This window comes from Heptranchias perlo, chromosome 1 (genome assembly GCF_035084215.1).
Source record: "Heptranchias perlo isolate sHepPer1 chromosome 1, sHepPer1.hap1, whole genome shotgun sequence".
Taxonomy (NCBI): Eukaryota; Metazoa; Chordata; class Chondrichthyes; order Hexanchiformes; family Hexanchidae; genus Heptranchias; species Heptranchias perlo.
In genome coordinates this window covers 124,012,130-124,040,122 of record NC_090325.1, presented here as the reverse complement: position 1 = coordinate 124,040,122, position 27,993 = coordinate 124,012,130, and the positions used below count along the sequence as shown (strand labels likewise).

General features: G+C 39.7%; 1 protein-coding gene across 1 annotated transcript; it reads left to right on the top strand.

The window, feature by feature from the left end:
- On the top strand, positions 1 to 27,963 carry myoz2b (myozenin 2b). Its single transcript, XM_067990914.1, has 6 exons — positions 1 to 169; positions 809 to 912; positions 5,420 to 5,586; positions 8,607 to 8,760; positions 10,152 to 10,335; positions 24,440 to 27,963. The coding sequence occupies exons 2-6, from the start codon at positions 837 to 839 to the stop codon at positions 24,672 to 24,674; spliced, it is 816 nt and encodes a 271-aa protein (XP_067847015.1). The 5' UTR covers positions 1 to 169; positions 809 to 836; the 3' UTR covers positions 24,675 to 27,963.
- Positions 27,964 to 27,993: the final 30 nt, after the last annotated feature.

Here is a 27,993-nt window from a genome sequence, read left to right as displayed (position 1 = left end):
AGTTAATCTTGCTGTTGGGGGGTGTGCAGACCACGGCAGATGTGATCCTGGAAAGATCTGTCACTTGCTGAGCAAAGAGAGACATCTCTGACCATTTCACTGGAAAACTACTGGAAGGAGATTTTATATTTTTTTGGTTTTCTAAAAGGATCTGCACTGTTTTGCACAGGTAACCTTATTTGTTCATGGAAATATTTTGCAAGTTTATTGTTTAATTATGCAAGTCGTGCGAAAATAATGCTATTTACCTTCAAGATATGTCAAAATGATGTGTCCATTTTCTTAATCAAAGTATAAATTGATACTATGTAACAATCCAAAAATATTTTAAGTTAGAGTTTTCTGACTATTATTGTAAGTTGCGTCTCTTGATGAAGTGCATAATTGCATTGTAACATTCACAAGAGTTTAGAGCATTAACATCAGTGTTTAAATATAATAAACAATGATACAAAGATTTTACTAAGTTTTAAAATAGAACATTTGAACAAGATGACAGACAGCAGGAAATGCCCATGTGTAAAATGGACAAAGTGTACATTTTATCCTGGATACATTTCCATGAAAAATTATGAATGCAATAAGTAACAGAGAATTTTTGGTAAAGACTTCTATTAACTTCTAACTAATTACTGATAATACACTGTATTAAAGTACAGATTCTATGACATTATGCCTGAGTTATTAAGATAATTTTAATTATTATTTATTGATATGGTATTACCAGTTAGGGTAACTTATGATCTTTGACACTGATGAACTAAGTGATTAGTTTTTCATATATTCATGTGTGCTATGTTTATTACAGCTTTCAATAGTAAGGAAAAGCATAAGCAATGCAATCACACAGCATCCTCACAAAAGAATTGAAACAGCAAGCATCAGCCATTGTAAAAGAAATCCAAGGAAACGGTAGGGTGCTATTAAACAGTCATCTCCAAAGTCATACTGGTAACTGAAATGCTTTAACATGCAATCCAATCTATTATCAAATGTTAGTGTGTGTGTGTATTTTACCAAAAATAATTTAATGGAATATCTTACTGACTATGGTAAGTAATCCTTTTGTCATTACCACTGTCCTTTGAAAGTTATTTTTGGTTCGAACAACTGTGTGTAGCTGTTGTAGAGCACTAAGATCTTTGACAGCTGACGTACATTCCCGATATACAGCCCTTCTGACCTATGTTAGGAATTAGATCAGTAATAGTCTCATTTACAAAAGACATTTTTTTGGAGGGGAGATGTGGGGGAGGGGGATTGGCAGGGTGGGGGGAGGGCTCTGTGTGCATGTGTATATTTATATGTGTAAGTTTGTGTGTATATAAAATACACAGAATGATTGTATATAAATGACAACTGAGTTGATGGCATGATACACTTACTTTGAAATGATCACCAGTCAAGCCATAAAGTTTTATTTGTTTGGATTTGCTCATCAACTATCATCTATTGTCGTGCAGGAAGTCTTACATTATTTCACATCAGATTCCAGTCACACCAAATTCTGGTTGTAAACATGCAGTTGATGTCACTAACAACACTGGGCCGAAATCTGAGCGACTCCCACTGAGTTCCAAACAACACTTTTACAGGATGGCCTGATAGCAATGGAATGCTGCTGTGTATTGAAGCACCAACATTCAGCAGCATCATGGTAGTGGCAGACATAGGTTTGGTGCCCTCCCGCAATTCCTGAGCTGCATTATTATGGGACTACCAGGTAGAAGCTAGTGTTTCTCCACAGGGTAGGGGGAAAAAATCAAAAGGAACAACCAGCTCAGTGCACCAAATGGTTAACTTTGTGCCCTCTTAAGTTCAGGATGTGCATTGACTGTGGGAACCAAAGAACTGGGAAAAAGTTTTAAAAAGTTGTTCTAAGTCTTATATAATTCCTTTATTCTTGTTTTAATTTTATTTCTTTAAATTTTATTTCAAAATTGGGTGTTGCAATCGTTTAACCTTAGACTGACAGATGATCCGGGGCAATTCCTGTTTCCCTGGGCTGACCAGGATTGTAGGTTTTCAGCATTGTGATATTGAAGTAAATGTTAGTATTGCCATAATAAAGCTACTCAAAAATCAAATAGATGGGGTTCTGTCAAACAACGATAGTCAAACAAATCTGATTCCACACGCGTCCAGATAGATAAACTCATGCAAAATTGTGCTTAACTTAGTGTCACCTTTCTTGCAATTTTAATTTTAATCTAGCTCAAACAGATGGGATAAAAGTCTTCCTATTGTTGATGTTAAGGGCCTAACGTAAAAATAGCTTGCACAATCTCAACTAGTATTCAACTGATGGAAGTCAGCAGTACAAAAGTCCCCCTATATTTGATATAAATCGTGCTAATTTTGCAGTTATACTCAGAGAATTTAAGTGTAGACAATGTGGAAAAAGGAATTATAATTTTTGTATAGTGGAAGATACTTTTCTGAGGCTGGATTTCAAGCATATGATTAGGAGAATTCTAGATTTCATTTAACCTGTGCAATAAATGCCTGAGAATTAAGTACAGACCACCCATCTTCCATTTCTCAGCATTCGTATCTCTCCCCTTCGTGAGCACAATGCACACAATAGGGTAGACTTTCAATTTGCTGCCCGGGCGTAAAACTGGTGTTGTGGATCAACCATCCATTATAGAAACCGCCCAATTTTAATTTCCATTCATAATATTTTTGCAATAGATATGAAAATAGGGCAGCTTCTATTCAGGTGGCTGATCTACAACGCCTGGGTGACAAGTTGAAAATCTACCTCAATAAGTCCAAATCTTTCTAATAACTTTTCTTGTATCTGTTAAGTCTGTCATCTACATCATGGCTGTTGAACTTGTTCATTTTTGTCCTCCTCATTGGTTAAGTGCTTACACCTCTGCATTTTCTAATTGGTTATTTTCTACTTTCTAATTTCAATTTTCTCGCAAAAAGCATTCTACCAAAATAAAAATTCTAGCCAATCACACTGAAACAAAAAAATAATTCTCCACTGCCATGACACTCTCCACGAGGGGTCAGGCTGGATTGGATCGCCATTAATCTTACACTCAATTTAAGGAATTCACACTTTGTTCTGAATCACTCTTACACGGTTTCATTTGCATCAGGCCCGTACACTTGTTCTCCCTTTCCGTCCTGAATTAAACATTGCTTTAATTTAATTTTCTTTCTTTTTTAAATTAATCTCTCAAAACTAGCCTTGCTTCCTGCATATTCCCATCCTAAGCCACTGAGCTGTCCTCTATCCTCCACCTAGGCCTTCCTCCCCCATGCTTACCTATCCCTAATATACAGCCTGACCTCTTCTTCAGTCTGCAAGCAATGCTGATGGAAATCCACTTGTTTTAATAAAGGTTTTAAGGTTGGCACAAGTATGAGTCCAAGCAGGTCAAAGAAACATGAGATAACTTATGAGGAAAAATTACATCAAAATTGCTTTTAAGGATACTTGGAGGCACTTACATTTGCATCATCTTAAGACAGTTAGTTCTGGAACATAGAAGGGAGTCAAGAAGCCAGAATCTCAACATTGAGGTAAGTGCCTTTGAGTAGCTATATAAACTTTGGCTCCGTGTAATTTAAAACAAAATGTGATTACAAATGCTTTGATCAATTTAGTTTGTATTAGCTGGCGATATTACAGCCAGCACCCTATAAACTACAATAACAACATATTCCATTATCTGAATGTGCTGCACACAGCTGTTGTTGAAAATGTAAGTTCCAAACATCCGTCAGTAATTTGATCACATTGTCCCACACTATTAAATGTCAGTCCTGAATATTTGAGTGTGACATCATGATTTGGAATTCAAACCCAGAAATAGATTATAATTTTTTATAATCTCATATCTATCTCCTCTTTCATATCAAGTATAGCTCCCTCTTACCATTGCCACTTCTCAACAGTGCTGGGATTTTACCTTTTAAAGTTACTTGCCACATGGCAAGCAGAACTTTTTTTAGAACTCAATTAAATTCATTTTTCACTCACCAAAGTCTCTAACTTGAAGAAGAAATGAACCCTAAAAAAGGAGAAAAAAAACACAGGAATGATACAGAAGAAGGGCTAATCAGAGAGCAGGGAGCCGCTGCAACATACCACAAAGAATTCAATAGAACAAGAAAGCAAAAGAAAAAAATGAACAGTGAAAGATTGGAGATAGAAGGATTAACTCATTACCTATAAGTTGGTGGGTAAATCATTGGACTTTTCCAATCCTGCAACAAACAACTCAGAAGAACAGGAAGGAATGTGACTTGTGATATTCAGCATCCTCATTCAGTGGATTTTCTTGAAGGATCTGTTCTTCAGTGATACAAAACGGACTTATACAGCATTTAAAGTGCCAAATCGAAATCAAATTTTTACATTTTCTAAAATCAAATGAATGCACAATTTGGCTTCTGTTTGTCAATTGTGTGAACCAAAAAATATTTCCAAAAGTCAGAGGCAACAGGCTTGACTAGTCTTCATTTTCTATTAACTGCAGCAATGCCTGTCCAAAAAAACATGCCACTAAAAGCCCAAATGTCCCAAGCCCCTCAATGACCCCATACTAGTAGTACAGCTAGCCAGCACTTACTGGTACCATACCTCCACTGTAAGTATTCAGAGCCAGCATGTCACATGTCACACCTTTTCTGTCCACGACTTTGAAGACATTAACAAAATCATTACATTACTGACACTGTGAAGACAGAGAGGACTTGGGATTGGTGATATGCATATTTTTGGCTACTATTTTTCACCCATCTACACTTACGCAGAGTGATTTTACTAGCAGGATAATGAAACTACAAATTTACTTTCAAAAGTGTATCTGCACTATAATTCAGACATAAGTGTCTGTTTTTCTAAATCCTGGAACACCCACCTAGCAGTCTGACTTGCACTTTGCAATTATTTGCTTGCAGTTTGTAGTACTGAGCATGTGATCAGTTAGCAAGCTAATAAGTTATGTGATTGACGTCAGTGTGAGTGACAAGCCTCTGTCAATGAAAATCACAAAATGAAGGTATTTGACAAACTTTTTGTGTAAGAAAGTATATGTAAACTTAAAACACTTGTAGGGTATTAAAAGGTCTGCCAGCTACTGCAACTTTGATCACAATATCATCAGGACATTCCCAAATCAATGTGACTAATCCATAAATTTCTGTCAGTGCTATCTCATATAAAGCATTACACCGACTGAGAATGTGCACAGTTTATAACCTAAATAATGATCTCCTTATCAACCCTCCATGTGAATGAAGCACATCAGATAGCAGCAACATTCCATAACATACTTAGATTTTTTTGATGGAAAAGATTACTGTGCACAGATATACAAAAACAAGAAACAAGACATTTAGAAAATGTAACAGTATTAGAAATGCATTTAGAGTTATTGTTTGTGGTATGTTTCAGAGTTAGATGTGGACTATGGAAAAAAGATCAGCATTCCCAAAGACATTATGCTGGAAGAGCTTTCCCTCCTTTCCAACAGAGGATCCAGATTGTTTAAAAAGCGCCAAAGGAGATCTGAGAAATACACGTTTGAGGGATTCCCGAACTCTGTCAATTCACAAATGAATGTATGTATTCACACAAAACCTCTAGTGGTTCTTTAGACAGTAATATATAATCTGGAATCAAACTTGTTGATTTTTCAAAATCACAAAATCGAGTTCAATACCTCTATTCTGTTGGGGGTGGGGTTGCATGATATATTGAATTGTGGTGAATTCAAGAAAAAGGACCGGGCTGCTTTATTAATAATACTGCTGGTGAAAGAAGTACATTGTTTATGCAGTTTACACTGCCATTTCAAAATTGGGCCCTGTTTGACAAAGTTGCTCATGCAAATTATATATGCTGAATTAGTGCTGGGTTTAAGTGGACTCACCCCAGGAATAGGTACAAACTGAACATACACATGTTCAAACCATAGATTAATTCATGGTCAAATCACCCTTCCCAACAGCTGCCACTTTTCCAGCCATGATATCGTCATATACAATGTGCTGACATGAGCATGAACCCAGATTACAGCACTGAGTCACAATGGAAACATATCGGACCATAATTTGCTGTGGCAGGGCATCTAACGGCATCTGCGAGCTGGCGCAGTGAGGGAAACAGGGCATTTGGGACCTGAGTGAAAAGAGCAAGCAACTGTGTATCTCCTTAACCAATCAGATTTAAGGATTGTGAAATTAACAGTGTAAGGTCTGAGAAGGAAGTGTAAATTAGAATGGGTGAATTCAATGTCACATCAGGTACAGAAAGAGAAATAAAGCGAGGGAATGAAAGATTGGATTAAGAGAGAGAGAAAAAAAAGAGACAGAAAAGAAAAGTTTAAAAAAAATTTGATTTAAAATTTTACATTTTTAACATCTCCATCAACAATTAAAACCTGAAAGAATGAGACTCCACACTTGTAATATTAATTTTCAGTGCCAGAGAGGTTGATTGGCAGTAATTACCACTTGGCATGTCGCTAAAAGGGTACTTGGAGTGGAATGGACAAGACTTAACTTTCTGTGGCAAGTTTAGTTTATATCTACTGCACAAATACAGCAACTTCATGCCATTCAATGCATTTCAATGGTGAGGCAAACAGCGAGATGCCATTGTCGCGAAGTTAACAGCAGAGCAAAGCATCTCGGACAGTAACTTTTAGATATTTGAGTTTAAGCGCGCATCTGCCCTTTGCCTGAAGTTGCTGTACCATTTGCACATAAATAATAGAACGCCATTTGTCTCACTGCTTCTTTGATAGCAAAATCTGGACCAATGTGTAGAAACTGACACTCTGTGTAATGTTTAGTTGCGTCATTAAGACCATTGGTTTAATCAAAGTTTTAGAGTGTTGGTAGGTGTGTAATTCTGTGGTGACACTGTTAGCAAAGTAAATGAAATCATCCAATCTGAAATCCAGTTTTTGTTCCTCTTAATAAACTCCAAAAGGGCAATATATTCCAATCATTACAAGTTAGTCTTGATCTTTAGCAATTGCTTTGAAAAGTGGCAATGAACAATGAGAAGAAACATCTCTTTCTTCAATCGCAGGGGGGTTAAATTGGTTAACCCCCGAAAACGGGCATGGGGATCGTGGTGCACGATTAACCAGTCGTTGAGATGCAGCAACACATAACATTCTGGTGATTTCTATGCTTGCTGCATCCAGCCAGCCCGACCTGCGCTGTTGAGTGACTGCTCACCAGCAGGGGCCCAGATATTGCAAGTGGCTAGCACCACTTAAAGGCAACCTGCACCTCTAAAAGGGAAGATGCACTATGGCTGCAGGAAATGGTGGAAGTCAATGGTGAAGTGAATCTGTGCTGTAATATAGTGAAGTATGGTGATGATGGGAATTCTGGAATTTTTAATGAGCAAAAACTTGGCTGCTCAAAGTTTGCGGGACTCTTATATTTTCAAAATATAAGATACGGTCTGAATGGAGGTCAGAAATCTTACACGTAAAACACACATGCAGGTCCCATCCTTAGTTTACAAACTGTTGAGTTCCTTCAAAATGTTGAATAAATGTTGCTCAGCACTACAGCCCCCATCACCCATCTACAAACTCTTTCAATCAGATGCTTCATCTCACCCTCACACATTACCACTGATGCAAGCCGTACACCCACAACTCACAGGTCACACACTATTAAACCATGACAACCATATCACCCAAACATCTTGCAGGACACTCACCGACAAACATCCCACTTTCTTTCAGGAGAAGGTGATGTATTACAGGAGGCAGCAAGTGGCAGTGGCTCCATGGGCCATGAACCCGCTGTCCTCTCTCAGGATGACAGCATTCCTATCCCTCCCCGCCACACCTCCAGTGCCCTTGCTGTTGCCTGTCAGCTAGCCAGCCCACTCCCTGTAGAGTATTGAAACTTTATTATAGGAACAGGAGTGGGCCATTTAGCAGTTCAAGCTTGTTCCGCCATTCACTGAGACCATAGCTGATCTGTGGCCTAACTGCATAGACTTGCCTTAGCCCCATATCCTTTAATACTTTTAAAATTAACAAATGAGCTAGCATCAACTGCAGTTTGCGGAAGAGAGTTCCAAACCTCTACCACCCTTTGGGTGTTGGCTGGAGCGTGGAGTTGCAAAATCGCATCTGTATCTTTAAATCAGCTTTGCACACTACCGCATAATCTACCGCATAATTTCCCTACTTTACATGCTGCCGGCATTCGTTGAGTGCACGTGCACAAACGCCTTTACCAATATGGTGTCCTGTGCACATCACACGTGCACGTGCAATGTGGACACCATTTTGGGTCCTTAGGAGTCCGCTTAGCGCCTACACAACGGGCGCTACGCAGCCCAATTTAGACCCCCAAATGTCTAAAATTATGTAGTATATATTAATTTACCAAGATTTGGCAGAAACTATCCTAAGCAAATGTAATTATTTCAATAATCATGCAACCAAAATTTTTTTTATCAGATCGTCTCTATTAAGTGAAAACCATTTGTTTTGATTAAGTTGGAAATCAATTGGTGCCTGAGACAATGTTCTCAATAAAAGATTGACCCATACTCAGTACAGTATAACAAATGTACCCTAGTTTTGCTGAATCTATTCCAGAGCTATATTCCTTCCGTAACACATTGTGACGATGACAAAGAGATTTGCCAAGGCATGAGAAATGGACTGCAAGGTGGGCACCAAAACACTCCTAAATCGCCTCCAAATACTCCTGATCCAAGGACTCCACCAAATCCAGATTCCATTGCTCCAGGTAAGAGACATGTTACCACATTACAGTTCAGACCATACTACATCTACTGCAGTTTTGGATTGTGACTCAGTTACACCATTTTAAATGTATAAGATAGCTCTGAGAGCTGGGGAAGGTCATGCAATTCATCCCCAGCCATTCCGTATAATGCAAGGTTCAGTCATTTGTCTTCCCATACCTGCTGCTACACTTACAAACTATTTAACACAGATGAAAAAGAAAATTTAGCATTGAAAACCTTTGTTTTTAAAAAATCCATCCAAAAATCCTCATCTAACACCATAACAAAATGTTTTTCAGCATTTTACCTATTGTTGGTTAATGTCAATGATACTAGTTAAATTATTATCTTATTTTATTGATCTAAGTTTTCTGACATTAATGGCCATCAGACAATCTATTGAGAACATTTATTTTTCACAGCAGTGCTTCCATTGTATTAAAAGACTTTTCCAATATATCACCCTTTTCCTCTGCATTTTTCTTCTATTTCATTCTGATTTCTTTTTATACATGCAAGTGAGAACACACCAAGTATAGAAACAATGAAACTTTCTGAGTTTTTCTTTGTGTTTTCACTTGTGTGCACGCAAGTTTTCTCCAATACAAAATTACATTTTGATATTTATAACTTACTGTTTACTTTCACATGGCTGCTCTTCTCGTTCTCTTTGCACCTTACTGCTATTTTTCTTTTCTGACTTGGTTTTTCTTTTGCTGTTACACTATGTCTTTGGTTTTCTTTCTTTATCTGGTTCTCTTTCTTTCTGTTCGTATTAATTCTTTTCTTCAATTTCTACTGTTGCTTTTATCTTTTACACAGCCATAAACTACTCTCAACAAAAAAATCTTGTAAAGGACTGACTCACTTCCCACCTCACTATGTCAACCATTCTTACTATAGTGCTAATTTCTTATACTTTGCTCATTCCCAAGTGTTTCCGGAATTCTTTGCCTGTTTCTATTTTTTTAACTGGGGACCTGGCAAAATGCAGGATTTCTCAGAGATGGGAGCACGGGGCACAAAAAAATATAATTTCCTATATTTTAACCTCTTAATATCACCAAGTGGTGAAAAGGGTGGTTAATGATTTCTCAGATACAGTTAATGCCAACAGTAAGGTAAGTGAAAACCATTCACTTAGGGGCATAAGTGGTGTATGAAAGAGGTTTGAGTTGACTCATGCTCTGACTTTCCCCTTCTTCCATTGGGGAAGCAGTTAGGTTCCACTTGCTGTCGCTACCTGACAGCCCAGCAAAAGTTAGGAGCTTGCACTGTGAGGAACAGTGAGAGCAAATACCATCTTACTACTATGCACTGGACAGCCACGCCAATCATGCCATGATTTATCAATGGTATACATGCATTTTTGCATTATCCTTCTACACAGGATATACTGGACCACTGAAGGAAATTCCACCTGAAAAATTTAATGCAACAGCTGTACCAAAATCCTATCAAACACCGTGGGAGGAAGCCATTGCAGAGGATCCTGAACTTCTTTCAACTTTACATCCCAGAATGCCAGAGCTCACACCTAAGGTAGAACTGGCTGAATATAAGACTTTTAACAGGTAAATACTGTTGATCAACCACATTTATTCAAAAGATGTAACTGGTCATTTTGCTATCTATAAGGATTATTATTTCATATATGTAAAGTAAGATTTAGCAATCAGCTGGTTCTTGGATTAACTTGAAGAATTGCTTTCACTTGCATCATGACTGGACATTATTGTCCACTAATTATTAGTTGAGTGAGGGATGTCAACAGTTTATAGAATGAAGATTATTTACTGTTGAGGTCACAAAGATATGGGCCTACTGCTTGTTTTGGACGGGAGTGCCAGGTACCTATTAAAGGCCTGCTTGAAAATTGAATCAGGTGGGCCATGGGCATCAAAGGGGTGCCAAGGTGCCCACCCGATTTTCCTCTGCCGGTTACTATTTTTCAGGTGTGAGAAACAGGAGAGAGGCAGTTGAAAATTGCACCCCACATGTTTTCTCTTTCTCTTCTTTCCTCGCTCCCCTCTCCCCTGTGAGTGACTTTATTGTACAATCACCTGGTCATAGCTACAGTGATTTCAATCTAGAGTTCCAGGAAATCTGTTGCTCTTACTGAGGTCACTAGACTAATATATAATCTGGTGCATGGACTTTTCATTACATACTTTACATGTACAGATGCTAGGATAAAGAAGTTCCAACATTTACTCACACTCAGCAAACTCTGAAAGTTTCCTTTGAGGATTAGAACGCAGTGTCATAATTTACTGGAACATTCTGTAATTTAAATAATAAAAAAATTAAGATAATCTGATTAGTTGTTAATATTTTTCTATCTGTGGCAAAGGCCACCTCATAATTAAGTGCTTTCTATTAATTACATTGCTTATATTACAGTCTCTTGTACAATATTGTACAGCCATCTACTTCTCCAGTATGACTGATTGTGAAGCTCAAATCATAATGCCCCAGATTTTGCTGGAGCGAGGCATCTCACGGCTTGCCCGGTTAGTTAGACTTGTTCCTGCACCCTTCAGCTCAAAATTGTTTTGGCCTGTAAGTTGCTGGAAGTGCGAGCTGATAACGATAGAGTGAGGGCAACGGGGAATCTGGGAACTTGGTGAACAACAGGACCAACAGTGTATCTCCTTAACCAATGAGATTTAAGGATTGAGAAATAAACAGAGGAAAGAATAAGAAGGAGGGTGAATTAGAGTGGGTGAATTCAATGTCAAATCAGGTACAGAAAGAAAAATATAGAGAGGGAAAGAAAGATTTGATTAAGAGAGAGATAAAAGAGACAGAAAGGAAAAGTAAGAAAAAAAATTTACATTTAAAATTTGATAATTTTAAAATCTCCAACAACAATTCACAAACTGAAGGAATGAGGCGCCACACTTTTAATTGTTTACTTTCTGGGCAAGAGAGGTTGATTGGCAGTCATTGACAATTATCACATCATTTAAAGAGTACTTACCCTGTTAATTACTTGACTTAACTTTCTGTGGCGAGTTTAGTGGACAATTAATGTGCAAATGCAGAATTTTATGAAGATCACGGGGAGGCTAAGGGTGCGATGCCATTTTCGTGAAGCTAACAGCAGAGCGGCCAAATCGGCCAGCAACTTGTTGAGATTTGCAGTTCACGGAGTATCTCTTCACCACAAGTTGCTGGCCAATGTGTACAATAATAATGGCATGCGTCTTTCACACGCCGTTATTTCTGCAGCAAATTCTGGGCCAATGTGCTTTCTGCTTCTCTGTAGCGACTTCAAAATCACCTTGAACAGACTCATGCACAGCCCCAGCAGAAAAACCTCTTCCCCAAACAATACTAACAACAACAACTTGCATTTATATAGTGCTTTTAACATAGTAAAACATCCCAAGACTCTTCACAAGAGCATTATCAAACAAAATTTGACACCGAGCCACATAAGGAGATATTAGGACAAATGACCAAAAGCTTGGTCAAAGACGTAGGTTTTAAGGAGCGTCTTAAAGAAGGGGAGAGAGGTAGAGAGGTGGAGAGGTTTAGGGAAGGAATTCCAGTGGTTAGGACCTAGGCAGCTTAAGGCACGGCTGCCAATGGTGGGGCGATTCAAATCGGGGATGTGCAACAGGCAAGAATTGGAGGAGCAGAGATATTGGAGGGTTGTAGGGCTGGAGGAGGTTACAGAGATAGGGAGGGGCAAGGACATGGAGGGAATTGAAAACAAGAATGAGAATTTTAAAATCGAGGCGTTCCCAGACCGGGAGCCAATGTAGGTCAGCGAGCACAGGGTGATGGGTGAACGGGACTTATTACGAGTTAGGATACGGGCAGCAGAATTTTGGATGAGCTCAAGTTTTATGGAGGGTGGAAGATGGGAGGCCGGCCAGGAGAACATTGGAATAGTCAAGTCTAGAAGTAACAAAAGGATAGATGAGGGTTTCAGTAGCAGATGAGCTGAGGCAGCGGGAGAGACGGGCAATGTTATAGAGGTGGAAGTAGACGGTCTTGGTAATGGAGCGGATATGTGGTCGGAAGCTCATCTCAGGGTCAAACAGGACACCAAGGTTGCAAACGGTTTGGTTCAGCCTCAGACAGTGGTCAGGGAGAGTGATGGAGTCAGTGAGTAGGGAACGGAATCTGTGTTGGGGGCCGAAGACAATGGCTTCAGTTTTCCCAATGTTTAGTTGGAGGAAATTTTTGCTCACCCAGTACTTAATGTCGGACAAGCAGTGTGACAAATCAGAGACAGTGGAGGGGCTAAGGGAGGTGGTGGTGAGGTAGAGCTTGGTGTCATACCAAGTTCAGTGTCATAATACCTTCATGAATCACTGATTGGTATCCCACCATAAATGATGGAAAATGACAGCGCTAGTTTCTTTGATTTGTTGACACAAACTGAAAGCAAATCTTGTTATAGTTCGACTGAAATGCTCAATCATGTTGACCAACATAGGGTACAGCAGAGTTACCTTCTCAATCATAACCATGCTACAATACTAAAGATATACTGGAATCATCTGGGTCCTTTCAGTCCTACATAGATCTTGAAATTCAGCTATTTCAAAGTTTCTTTCTTTTTCATTATCTAATAGATGGTGCTCTGAATCTACAAATTAATTATTCTAATATGAAAGCTGATATTCTTTTTACTTTCTGATTCTTGAAATAGGCTCTGACTACCAATACTCACTTTTCCTATTTCGTGAAATAGTCTCTGACTACCAATACTCACTTTTGCCCTTTATCAATCAGGGCTTGGTGATCTAGGCCAATAATAGTGGCTCTTTCCAAAGACGCTTCCTTGTGGTAGGCTTACAAGGTGCTCATCTCTCACTTGGTAGCTTATTACATTTGTCACAATTTTTGCACTATATTTCCACATTCCTCTTATACCCTCTAGTCTCATAATAGTGCTCCTATAATTTGAGATGTCTAGCTTTGATCATTCAAAGTATTATATCGTTGACAAAACACTTCTCCTCTCATGCTTCACAACACCACAAAATTCAAATGGCCTGATGCAACCTACCACAAATGTCAATTCCTCTTTTAAAATCTATCCCAATCTAGGAAATATAATTTTTACAATAGGATCTTCAGCTGAGATTTTTTGCAAAAGCTGATCTGTACTTAGTTTTTTCTGGTTAGAGATCTCCTGGTTGCATGTGTCAGCTAAGAATTGTAGGCGGAAGTTCACTAATTTCCTGTACTAGAGGTTAGTAGGAAGTCTAGTATTGCCTTTAAATCATCATCGGTTGATGCATGGCTTTAAATTCTAATCTCAGATGTCCACGACTATGAGTCTTGTCAGGGTTCAGAGTTATTATCCTTTTTATCATGTGGCAATTTTTATTCCATCTCATTAGTTCTTTGGCAATGGTTTCTGTCTGCATCTGGCCTCTGTAACAAGTTATCACTTTGAGGTGACTTTAATAGCAATGTTCCTAAAACTAGAATTCAGTGGGCCATCTGTCCACTGTCTTCTGGATTTTTAAAATTCTCTAACAAGGCTAGAGACACTCATGATTTGTTCTTATCAAGTACTTGTGTCCAAAGGCTTATGAATAAACATGTTAGCATACAGGCATGACATGCAGAAGATATTTTCTAGTGACAGTTCTCTTTTAGCCTGTACTTATGAAAGTATCGCATCTACCCCTTGGTTGCTTATTTCAATATCTTTAGGGAAAAAAATCATCCCAAGTTGAATAGACCAGCAGAAGTGTTGAGGTTAAACACTGGTGATTGCAAATCTACTTCACAGGCTGAAGTCAATGAGAAATGTGACCCCCTTATCCATCAATCACAAGTACTCTCGCCACATTGGTGGCAACTTTTTCCTTCCTTGTTTTCTGGAACCTTTTGCAGATTTCCTGCCAAATGCTTCAGCAGATGCATATAAGGTTAAAGTCAGAGGAAGAGAGAGTTCAAGAGGAGGAGATTATAAGACTGGAGGAGGTTACATAGATAAGGAGGGCAAGGCTATGAAGGGATTTGAACACAAGGAAGAGAATTTTAAATTTGAGGCATTTAGGAAGCAGGAGGCAATGTAGGTCATTGAGGGGTGATGAGTGAGCAGGACTTGGTGTGGGATGGAATATGATTGCAGGGTTGTGGATGAGCTGAAGTTTACAGATGGCGGAGGGTGGGAGGTCGGCCAAGAGAGCATTGCAATTGTCGAGTCTGGAGGTGACAAATGCATAGCTGAGGGTTTCAGCACCAGATGAACTGAGGTAGGGACAGAGGCAAGTGATGTTACTGAAGTGGAAGTAAGCAGTCTTGGTGATAGAGAGAACAGGAGTCAGAAGGTTACCTTGGGGTCAAATAGGACTTTGTGGCCTGGGCTAAAGATCCTGAAGATTGAGAAGGGCTAAGGGGGTTTAGCATCTTTGAAAGTAGATAAATCGCCAGGCCCGTATGAAATGTATCCCAGGCTGTTAAGAGAAGCAAGGGAGGAAATAACAGTGGCTCTGAACATCATTTTCCAATCCTCCCTGGCTACAGGCATGGTGCTGAAGGATTGGAGGACTGCTAACATTGTAACGTTGTTACAAAGGGAGAAAGAGATAGACCGAGTAATGATAGGCCAGTCAGTCTAACTTTGGTGGTGGGCAAGTTATTGGAACCAATTCTGAGGGACAGCATAAATCATCATTTAGAAAGACATGGGTTAATCAAGGATCGTCAGCATGGATTTGTGAAGGGAAAGTCGTGTCTGACTAACTTGATTGAATTTTTTGAACAGGTAACAAGGAGAGTCGATGAGGGTAACATGTTTGATGTAGTCTACATGGATTTTAGCAAGGCTTTTGACAAGGTCCCACATGGCAGACTGGTCAAAAAAGTAAAAGCCCATGGGATCCAAGGGAAAGTGGCTAGTTGGATCCAAAATTGGCTCAATGGCAGGAAGAAAAGGGTAATGGTCGACGGATATTTTTGCGCCTGGAAGGCTGTTTCCAATGGGGTCCCGCAAGACTTAGTACTAGGTCCCTTACTTTTTGTGTTATATATTAATGATTGTGGGGGGGCTTGATCAAAACGTTTGTAGATGATACAAAAATTGGCCGTGTGGTTGATATTGAGGAGGATAGCTCTAGGCTGCAGGAAGATATCAATGGACCGGTCAGGGGGGCAGAAAAGTGGCAAATGGAATTCAATCCAGAGAAGTGTGAGGTAATGCATTTTGCGAGGGCAAACAAGGCAAGGGAGTACACAATAAATGGGAGGATACTGAGAGGCGTAGAGGAAAAAAAGGACCTTGGAATGCATGTCCACAGATCCATGAAGGTAGCAGCACAGGTAGATAAGGTGGTTAAAAGGCACACGGGATACTTTCTTTTATTAGCTGAGGCATAGAATATAAGAGCAGGGAGGTTATGCTAGAACTGTATAAAACATTGGTTAGGCCACAGCTTGAGTACTGCATACAGTTCTGGTCACCACATTACAGGAAAGATGTGATTGCACTACAGAGAGTACAGAGGAGATTTACGAGGATGTTAGCAGGGCTGGAGAATTTTAACTATGAGAAAAGCTTGGAAAGGCTGGTGTTGTTTTCTTTGGATCAAAGGAGGCTATGGGGAAATTTAATTGAGGTATATAAAATTATGACGGAACTAGATAGAGTGGATAGGGAGGACCTATTTTCCTTAGCAGAGAGGTCAGTGACCAGGGGGCATCGATTTAAAGTAATTGGTAGAAGGATTAGAGGGGAGCCGAGGATAAATTTTTTCACCCAGAGGGTGGTGGGGATCTGGAACTTACTGCCTGAAAGGATGGTAGAGGCAGAAACCCTCAACTCATTTAAAAAGTACTTGGATGTGCACTTGAAGTGCTGTAACCTACAGGGCCACGGACCAAGTGCTGGAAAGTGGGATTAAACTGGATAGCTCTTTTTCGGCCAGCATGGACACGATGGGCCGAATGGCCTCCCTCTGTGCTGTATCTCTCTATGATTCTATCCTTCATTGTTACCTGGAGGAAATTGCGGCTCATCCAAGACTGGATTTTGGACAAACAGTCTGACAACATAAAAGCAGTGGAGGGGTCAAGAGAGGAGGTGGAGATGTAGAGCTCGGTGTCATCCTGTTCCAATTTTCTGAACAACACAAATGAATAACCATCCATTTGACATATTATGGAGATCAAGAGCACAATTTCTTGTTTGTCCAGGTGCTAAATTGCGATTTTCATGGCTGAATCCTGATTGAGTCTTTAACTTTCCACTGGCTGGAAGTCACGCTAATGCAGAACAGAAAATGTTGCATCCCATGTGGGTGGTAGTTGGGTGGCTTGCACAAAAATACTGCATGACACACCCTAGTGACTAACACTCAAAAAATGACCCCGTTTATTACACAGCTGTCAGTTCCAAGCCACAGTGAGATCAACCTCACGAATGAACAACTTTTCCTGCTGTTTTGTAAACTTAACCACTAGGCTGATTACATTGGACTTTATAAAGTGAAGAATGGAGACTTGCCATTATTTGGTCACATTTACAAATTTATGGACTTCTCCATAAGAACATTCCAATATTTAACCCAGCAAGCAACTACATTTAGAAAGTCCTTTGGGAAACTTTCAATTGTTTATTTCAACTATCGAAACACTGTGCTATGCTCCAACAAAAGGAAATAACATACCAGTTCTGTCAGAATAGCAATTAATATTACCCTCCAACTGCTTTATATAACACCCAGTAACATATAAGTCATTACCGCATACATTATGGAAGTATCCATGTGCGTCAACACTCTAACAAATTATCCACTCCAGAAAGTGCAACTTTCATGGTTTGCACATCAGTCAGATAATGCTTTCTAGAGATATCAGAGATTTATAGTCGAAGGGAAAGAATCAGGCAAACATGATTTAATCATGGTTTTCAGATCCAGCTGTTCCCGATGCCTCTACAAGGAGTGCATTTAGCATTTTATAAAGTAAATTAACAAACAGTCTCACAACTTTCAAACTTCACTGAAGTCATTGATGTCTTATACAAGGCTATAGTAAATCAAGTGACTTATCATACATAAGTATTCCACCACTTATCTTTGAAAGTACAGATTTCCCATCACAGATAATATGCTCAAAATTAAAACTGTCATACATTAGAAAAATAATTTTAAATTTGATTGTCTTCCCATGAATGCAGTGGTGCTACAGCAAAATAGGCTTTTGATAAACAATGGTCTTCACAGAGACTCACCTACCCATGATTCCCCACTCAGCGGTTCCTCAATCTCAGCCAAATCATCAGACTGGCTTTTGTGTAGGTTCTGTGGAATTATACAGTGCAATATTGACAAGGAGCAGATTCTCTACCTACCCTTCCCAGTTGGCAATCAATGACATGGGGAGCCTTAAAAGAAAGATATCAAAACAAAAAATAGAACGCAAACCATATAAATTAGATTAACACCACTTCAAAGTTTTAATGTTCCAATTTATAATTCTGGAAATTTAATTTAATCTGGAAACTTAGTCTGGAAACTGCAGCAATTTGATGATAGGGGTGAGATCAACACAGAAAATAATGGTCAGTTTGATTCTTTTAAATAGCCAATGAAAGGTACAATAATAAAGGGCTTTAGCTCACTTGAAAGCAAAACGCAAGAACTGTTTTTGATAGGGATTAAATTGATCTGTACAATTTAATTACAATTCAACTTTAATCAAGTGTCTCAGATGTAATATTATGGAATTATTTCAAAAAATACAAATAGATTTTAAGAATGGATACCTTACAAATGTTTTCTCTGTTTACCAGAGGGCAGATGTTCAGTATCCATTGGAATGTTTTCAGTTTAAAATGTATCCCAACAAACCATTATTAGTACTTTTTATATTTAATAGAAACCCCAATTTAGAATACCCAACTGAAATGATACAGGAAAACTACAAGCCCAAGTTTATATTGTGCCTTTTCATTTACTGTAACTAGATTAACTAAACACGCACTATTAACAGTTAAAAAAAATACATTAATTATCTGAAGAAGCAACATCTTTTAAGAAATTGATTATAGAAAGGAGTTTGGACACCATTATCCTATGAATAGTTCAAAATAGACTGTCTGGTTGTCTTTACGTATGCAGGGGCTCTCTGCTGCATTTCAAAGTCTCACTCTTGCTGGGCTGACACCTTCTCAATGGCACTATAAATAGTGTAACGCCTTCCAAACATTCTTCCGTTGTTTCATACTTAGATCAGTATTTTAGAAAAATCAGATACTTATCAAAAGACTTGAAAAAAAGAACAAGAGGAACATTTTGACTTGTCCACCAAGCAGCTGCAAGCGGTCACAAGTTTAAATGATAACATCAGCTCTCAGAACAGCAGACCCAGATTATATGTACGGTAGATCTTTTAGAGACTTCTTAAGAATTGCCATGTTTTTCAATAGTGTAATAACGATTTAATTTGTTGAAATGTATCCTTTCTCTAAGGCTAGCCTTGGAAAATAAGCTAGAGAAATTTCTCAGTGTTACAACAGAGGCTGTGGTACATCTGAAAATATATTTTTATATATATATATATATATATATATATTTACACACACATTTGCTATTTCTCCTTATTATAAAATGTGTGATCCACCACATTAGTGAGATTTTGACTACACTGATTATTTTTTCAAATAAATTTTGCCTTGTAGTTCATCCTATTTCCTTTCTCCCTCCTCCCCAGACCAAACCAGTTTCCTTTGCTATGTTTTTTGTTTGGGAGGGTAGGATAGTCAAACCTGCAGCCATCTCCTAAAATGCTGTCAATTTCACAGTTCTTAGTCAACCAGCAAAGAGGTTTAGTTAAAATGGAAGTTCCCCTCCCTTCATATACAGTTTCTCTTTCCTTCTGTGGAATGATGTGTCTGTGTCTGGCAAAATTCACTCCAGAGGGAAAGCCTGAACACAAATGTCAGACAAAAATAGAATTTAAACCCAGACCGCTTTGTTGAAAGTCCTCAGTGTTGCAGCTGTTAAACTGATGAATGGTCGCTTTTGGTCCTGTTTTTTGGTAACACTAGCCTGACAACCTCAAGTTTGTCCATGCCTCCCAATGTAACTAGTCCAATGATTCCACCAACTTTAGGGTTGCAGCTGTAAAACTGATGGATTGTAATTAGGTTCTGTGTTACAAAACAGAATCTGTTGCTGCTGACCTAAAGTGAGTAGCTGTGAAACTTCAGGATTTGGATATACCTAATAACACACTGGTTACAACAGGATGCTGCCATTTAGGTCATGATGCTCCTTTGGAAAAACAATGGCCCAGAAATTGGTTGATGCTGCGCCCCTTTTACAGGCATAACACAGCAGGCTGCGGGAACCAATTTCTAGACCAATGTGTCATAATCCTGATTCACGCAGGTCTGATAAGCAATTATTAAAGCTTTTTTGAGATTAGTTCACACACTTGACAATATAGATCATGGATGAGAAGATGGAACTGGAGAGATAAGCTATAGAAATTGTCAAGCATGTGATGTTAAAATTCATCCATAGAAACACATAAGACAGAAGGCTAACTGGGCCACTTCCATTCACCCAGAGAAATGCAACATGCAACAAACAGTATTTCCAGTGTTGAAGTGGCTCATATAGCAAGCCTTCATGTTATATCTGCTTACTGATGCACTGTCCACTTCTTTAAGAAATTGAATTAATGCCAGTACGTAGGTATAGTTGCAATGCACATCATGATGTTTTGTAAGAGGTTGACACATTGCTACAGTACTGGACTTCTGCCTGTGATTGGTTCTACCACCTCTGCCAAAACCTAAATGGACTTAGATTTGGCAACTTTTGTTACATCAGCCTGACTACCTCTAGCCCTTTTACTCTTTTCCAATTAGGTAGTCCAGTGATTTCACCAGCAGTTATGAGTGCAGTGTCCCCTCCATAACTCTTTTAAGTTGTTCTACTATATGTGCTACAGCGTCCATTTGCGCGTGCATTTTGGCTACGATACTGAACCCAAGTTCATTATTTCTACCTGCTTTTCTTTTCTCTCTTGGTCCCTTTCGGGCCCTTCTCTGTTGTCTCCTCCACTTCCCATTACTCAGTAATACCACCTGTCATTTCTCCTATCTGAGCACTTTGCACCCCCCCCCCACAATTCCTACCCAAACCCCTCACAATTCCTCTGCCTTCCCACTCTCCTGCCACTGTTCCAAACTTGAATTTTCCTTGGATAAATCCACACCTACCCTCTGTTCCTCTCTTGGCATTCACCAAAGGGACCACAGAGGCACCCATCACTGCCTCCTTATGGGCAGCAACTCTAACTGCCCCATCCTCCTCGCCACGCCAGCTTGGGGGATAAACTTGCCAACCCTTTCCCGTCCCACTCACCTCTGTCACCTTGGATGCTGCCAGAGGATCAACAGTCACTGCCCCTCTTCGTATTTCAGTATTGAATGTCTGTTCACTTGCAAACAAGGCCTTGCCATCCACGACCTTATTGTGGACAATTGCATTGACATCACAATGACATCTTTCCCCTTACTGAAGTCTCGCTGCCTGGATATACTTTCGCAACTTGCCTTGCCCAAACTGCCGCAGTGGCAGTGTAGCCCTTAACACCAAATCAAACCTTGGTCTCTCCCTCAACTCCTCTGGTACTTTCTCCTCCTTCAAACACCTAATCTTGTTCCACCCCTCTCACCTCTCCTTTAAAATCCTCATTGTTTACCATCCGCTACTGAGATATCCTTACTCCTTTCCTCCCTCAGCCTTGGCACCAATGACACCTCATCCTCGGTGATTTTGATATTTATCTTAGCTCACCTTGCCCTCTCTCCTCTGAATTCACTGCCCTCCTGTCCTCACCAAACTTTCCCTTACATATAAATTCTCCTACTTATCTACACAGCCGCCTCCTTTGACCTTGTCATCTCTCGTGGCCTCTACTCTGACGGTGTCTTTCACAGATGAGGCCATCTCTGACCACTTCTTTGTATCCATTACCACCCACATCTCCTAACCACTTGCAACTCCGCTTCCTTCTGTGACAATGCTGGAATAAAACTCTTCTCTAAGTCACTTACAACTCCACTTTATATATCCTAACCACATAGCTTTGGCTCTCCATTCGCCATGATACTTTTTCAGCCATCGACCTGCTCACCTTTCCCTCATGTCCATCATTGAAGTGCTTTCCCCCAGCAAAACCTTTATTCTCTTGCATCCTGGCCAATCCCTCTGGTATGGCCCTCATTTTGCTCCCTCAAGACCAAGGGGCACAGACTTGAGCATATCTGGTACACAACTGGTTTAGACATACATTAACAGGCCTGGCTGGACCACATCAAACATTATCACTGTCCTCTGTCACAACCATTCACTACTCCAGGATCTTCCTGGAGAGCAAAGATAACCTCTGACTTCTTTTCTCCCACCACCAACCATCTCCTTAAACCCCTTTCTCCTGCCCCTCTGCCCTCACCTCCAACAAGTGTAAGGAGCTCATGGACTTCTTTGTCACTAAGATTGAGATGATTCATTCAGCTGCCTCTGCTGCTTCCCCCCTTCCCCTTGCCCACCAAGCCATACATCACCAGACTCCCCCCTGCTCTAGCCCAGAACCCAGATCTTTCCTTAATTTCTCTCCTATCTCCCCATGTCCTCTTTGAGCTCATCTGGTCCACGATGCTGCTGAAACCTTCATCCATGCCTTTGTGACCTCCAGACTCGACTATTCCAATGTTGTCCTGGCTGGCCTCCTATCATAAGAACATAAGAACATAAGAAATAGGAGCAGGAGTAGGCCAATCGGCCCCTCGAGCCTGCTCCGCCATTCAATAAGATCATGGCTGATCTGATCCTAACCTCAAATCTAAATTCATGTCCAATTTCCTGCCCGCTCCCCGTAACCCCTAATTCCCTTTACTTCTAGGAAACTGTCTATTTCTGTTTTAAATTTATTTAATGATGTAGCTTCCACAGCTTCCTGGGGCAGCAAATTCCACAGACCTACTACCCTCTGAGTGAAGAAGTTTCTCCTCATCTCAGTTTTGAAAGAGCAGCCCCTTATTCTAAGATTATGCCCCCTCGTTCTAGTTTCACCCATCCTTGGGAACATCCTTACCGCATCCACCCGATCAAGCCCCTTCACAATCTTATATGTTTCAATAAGATCGCCTCTCATTCTTCTGAACTCCAATGAGTAGAGTCCCAATCTACTCAACCTCTCCTCATATGTCCGCCCCCTCATCCCCGGGATTAACCGAGTGAACCTTCTTTGTATTGCCTCGAGAGCAAGTATGTCTTTTCTTAAGTATGGACACCAAAACTGTATGCAGTATTCCAGGTGCGGTCTCACCAATACCTTATATAACTGCAGCAATACCTCCCTGTTTTTATATACTATTCCCCTAGCAATAAATGCCAACATTCCGTTGGCCTTCTTGATCACCTGCTGCACCTGCATACTAACTTTTTGATTTTCTTGCACTAGGACCCCCAGATCCCTTTGTACTGCAGTACTATCCTCCACCCTCCATAAACTTTTGCTCATCCCGAACTCTGCTGCTCATATCCTATTCTGCAACATGCCCCACTCACCTGCCATGCCTGTTCTCTTTAACCTACATTGCCTCCCGTCTCCCAATGCCTCCAATTTAAAATTCTCAACCTTGTGTTTGAATCCCTTCATGGCCTCACCCTCACTATCTCTGTAACTTACTCCAGCCCTAGAACCCTCCCAGAACTCTTCGTTCATCAGACTCTGGCCTGTAGTGTTTCTCCCCACTTACTCTTCACCCTACCATTGGCCCCTTGTTCTGGATTTCCCTCCCTAAACCCACACCCCCCTCTCCACCTCCCTCTCCTCCTTTAAGACCCTGCTTAAAACCTACCTCTTTGACAAAGATTTCAGTCACCCCATCTAATATCTCATTTTTCTGATTGCACCTCTGGGAACCGTTATGGGACATTTTTCTATGTCAAAGATGCTATATAAATGCAAGTATTATTGTTGTTGTTATAAATGGGATACTGTATTTGAATAGAAAATCTGAACTAACTAAAGGACTTTGGCTTTAGTGAGCTTTCTGTTAAGCTATTCCAATATAAATACTCATTATAACCATAAAATAGCAAACAGAATTAGTTTAGAGTAGGGCAAGGTCAAGGTATGTACAATCCTCCTCCAGATTTCTCAATTTACATTTAAAAATCTGTCAATCACTGATTGCATTTGGAACAATTCAGACTCGAAAAGGTGAAAATCAACTTAGTCATATTTGGAAAAATATCCCGTGGTATTTCTCACAGCTAGCCTGAAAAAGAAAGAAAGACTTGCATTTATATAGCGCCTTTCACAACCTCAGGACGTCCTAAAGCTCTTTACAGCCAATAAAATATTTCTGAAGTGTAGTCACTGTTGTAATGTAGCCCGGGATCTGAAGCATGGATGTAACATTTGAACATGGTCCCATTCGGATCTAAAAATCGTAGCACAATGGAGAGTGTGGGGAAGGCAGGGAACAGAATTTTAAATTAAAATCACTGAAACGTAAGAAAAGGAGGGGCATTGCAGTTTCAGCCCAGTTATACAGTTTCTAGCCTTACAGTTACTACCCAGAAAGCTCTGAAAGATCTAAGTAGAGGGCAGCTTAGAAGGCTAAACTCTCCCTGCTAATCCATTTCTGATTTTTCACTTCTAAATCCACAGAGTTGCAACTCCTTATGGTGGTTTTGACAAAGCTTCCAAAATGATAAGTTTCAAGCTACCAAAGCTGGATTTTGCATTACTGGAACCAGAGCTCAGGTTTCCTGCCTTCCAAGATGGCACTGCTGGTCGGCCAAGCTTCAACAGAACTGCCCAGGGTTGGACATCTAACAACGTTGCAATAGTATTTGATGATCTGTCTTTGGAAGCAACCATTCCTGAAACAGATGACCTCTGAAATATTACTGTGCTCTTGATTATACTGTTGAGGCATTTTTCCTTCAATATGCATAGATAATAATGTGCTTTGTGCTTCAACCTACTATGGTGATAATCCATACCAAACAAAAATTACAGTATGTACAGAAATGTAAACCAGTGCCTAATGTTGTATTGATTTTTAGTCAGGCCCTGAATTTCCTTGGACCTTCTGCCGCTACGTCGCTGTAACTTTACAGCAGAAACCCCATTAACGTACATAAACGGGGTTTCCACCGCACTTCTGGCAAAGTTACAGTGGTGCAGTGGCAGAATATTCGGGGCCTAATTTTTAATCAAATATAGAAAGCCAAATATACCAGATACTGTCCATGTTTTGTTTGCCCCACAAGTTCAAATAATGTGAAAAAGCTTTGAATTAGCAGCAAACCAGTTGGTAAAGCTTTGTCACCGCAGTTATTTTGCTGGCAAATGCATTTCTATACTTAGTAGTGAGGCTCACAATATTTTACAAAGCATTCAGATGATCTAATTGATTATTCTGTCCTTTGTCTAAAGCACTGGATTAATCATCTTGTGGTCTCAATTTTTGCAAAGACATTAAATAGTGAAATTATCTGTTGGCAAATTTTAACAGTCTATGCTATCAAAAACTACAGTGCACACCTCTCATTCAGTTCTTGACCACAACAATCGTTTTTTCCTTTTTCTTTTATTGCTTTCCCTTCAATTTTCTCCCATTTCCTCTCTCTCTCCTGAAGCAGTGACTAACACTGGACTTTTGTCCTATGGATAGCAAAGGCCAAGTGGTCATGCACATGAAGCTTGATGGTGAGTGTTAGCAACTTGGAAAGATACCACAGCCAAACATAAAGCTGTTCTCATCCAAAGTTCTCAGATAAGTATATTTAGTAGGTGTCACCAGATATGAGCAGGAATGCTTCCCTTGGCTGATTTTTTCCTTCCCTGCTCCAGTCACTGATTAGGGAGTGTCCCCACTCCCCATTATCTCTACAAATAGTTAGCATAGACCAGGGATTGAACCCATGATTTTTTTGATCTGTATGGCTCAAGACTTCTTCAGGCAGTGGAGTTGTTTTTTTAGGTCATCATGTGAGCCCAATCTTTTTTTCCAATAAGGCTACTGAATGTTGACTCACAACCTTCTAGTTACAGTGCTAGTGAGCTGAGCCCTTTCCTGACTGTATGAGCAGTTGTTATAGTAACCAGTTGGAAGTGTGCCTGACTCTTACGGGACTAGCATGAAGAATACTAGCATTTTAAAATATACTGCTGATTAAAATTAAAGTGTGATGAGAGGAAAAAACTGACTGGAACTCCAAGAAAAGTATCCCTGCAGATGCTAGCAGTTTCAGTCAATTGCCCTGTAACTTCCTCACAGTTTTTAATTAACATTAATTTTAATTAACGATATGCTTTAATGTTATGGTGAGTAGAAAAACTGACAGGCAAAGTTGCATTGTAGGGTGAACTTTGCAAGATTTGTCACAGTATATTGCACCATGACAAATCGCTTGTCCTAACTATAATCTCTTAACTACACAACCAACAGTGAAATATTATAATCGTAAAAAAAAGAACAAAAATAAATGATGCAATGTAACAAAATAACAATATAACTTGTCACTATTCAGGACCAGAGCTAATAAGCTCTTAGGCTACATTAATCATACAGCTGTAGCTTCAGTTGAAAGATGTTTTGCTTTGCACTGACTTTAAAATTGTAGTATAAATTCAAGTTAGAATCTGACCTGATACTGAAGCAAAGTAGTGATGCTCCCTCAAAAATCTTACTTTTCTTTGCTCCAGAGTTAGATTGGGCCCCAACTCTAGATTTACACTGCACAATTTTAGCACTAGTGTGAGTGAAACTCCTTTGTGTGGGCACTGAAATGTGGCTTGAATCATCATTGTCTAACTGGATAACTCATTTCACTCCATCAGAATAATCCTCCAAAGAAACCTTTGATGAGTCCCCAGTGAGTTATCATCACTGATTCCAGAATACAGTTGATGTACATCTGATTGCTGCCACAGATATGGGACCTTCCACATTTCCAGATTTTCCACAGCTTTCTGACAGCAATTTTGAATGGTCGATTAACTGCAGTATCCAACATCTGATTAAGCTTGGTTAGATGGCCAGATAGTAGAGGTGCTGTTGTGATTGGTTGATTAATTGATTGATTGATTGAAAGACTTGCATTTAGCACCTTATCACAACTCTTAAAAGGTCCACATGTGCTTCACATACAATAAATTACTTTGAAGTGCATTGTCTGTTGTTATGTTGGAAAACATGACAGTCATTTTGTTCACAGCAAGATTCTGCAAACATAACTACTCAAGCTGTTTTTGGCGATGTTGGTTGAGGGAGGAATTTTGGTCGGAATACTGGAAGAACTCCTCTTTGATTAGTTCATGGAATCTTTCAGTCTGTGAATCTGTACAGAGTCAAGTGCTGGGTTAAAAAAATCTCTTTTGCAGTAATGCCAATCATCCTTGACTTATTCCACGATCAGTGCTCCAGTCAGCTTACTCTTCTGTGTCATATTTGACAATAATGCTGAAGAGTACTTTTTCATGTGTTGAAGGGATTTATTTGAAGAATTAGTATCAGGTTGCAACCTGCGAAGTTTATCTCCAAGGCATATTCTGTGGCCTACAGTCATATTTTGAATGTGCTAATTGTTCTTCTAACTGCTTTTGGCACCAGCACTCAGTCCAGCAGCTTCTTTACTAATTTTAGACCAATTTCTCTTTAGACCATATTAAGCCTTACTTTTGGAAGATGTTTGTTTTCTCTTTGCCAATCGTGCATGCTAGACTTACTTATGTTGAATTCACATGCTGCTGTACTGTTGCCTTATCCTCAAGAACATCTAACACTTCCAACTTAAAGGCAACAGAGTTGCTCCTGCTCCTCTATTATTCTCAAATAATATTTAAAGCCAAATTTGCAATAAAGCACTTCCAACTCTTCAATTGTCACTTGAGTTGGCAAGTTCTCTTCAAATGTCTACACATTTTCACACTGTGCTACAGAGAGGAACTTGGCATATCCCAGCTGGCTACCGCAGATACCATGGGAATAGCTGCACATTTGCTGCAAAAATGCTTTTGAAATCAATTTTTGTAAGATTGTTTGTATATGGTGCACACACATGCAAATAACACAGCTATGCATTCCAGATCTCTCTCCAGATGGCTGTTATGCAGTCATTTGACCATACAAAATCACCAGCAATCATAACCCACAATGAACATTAAAATATGGTTAGTGCAAAGTGGATGTATGACCTTCTATGAACTTTTCT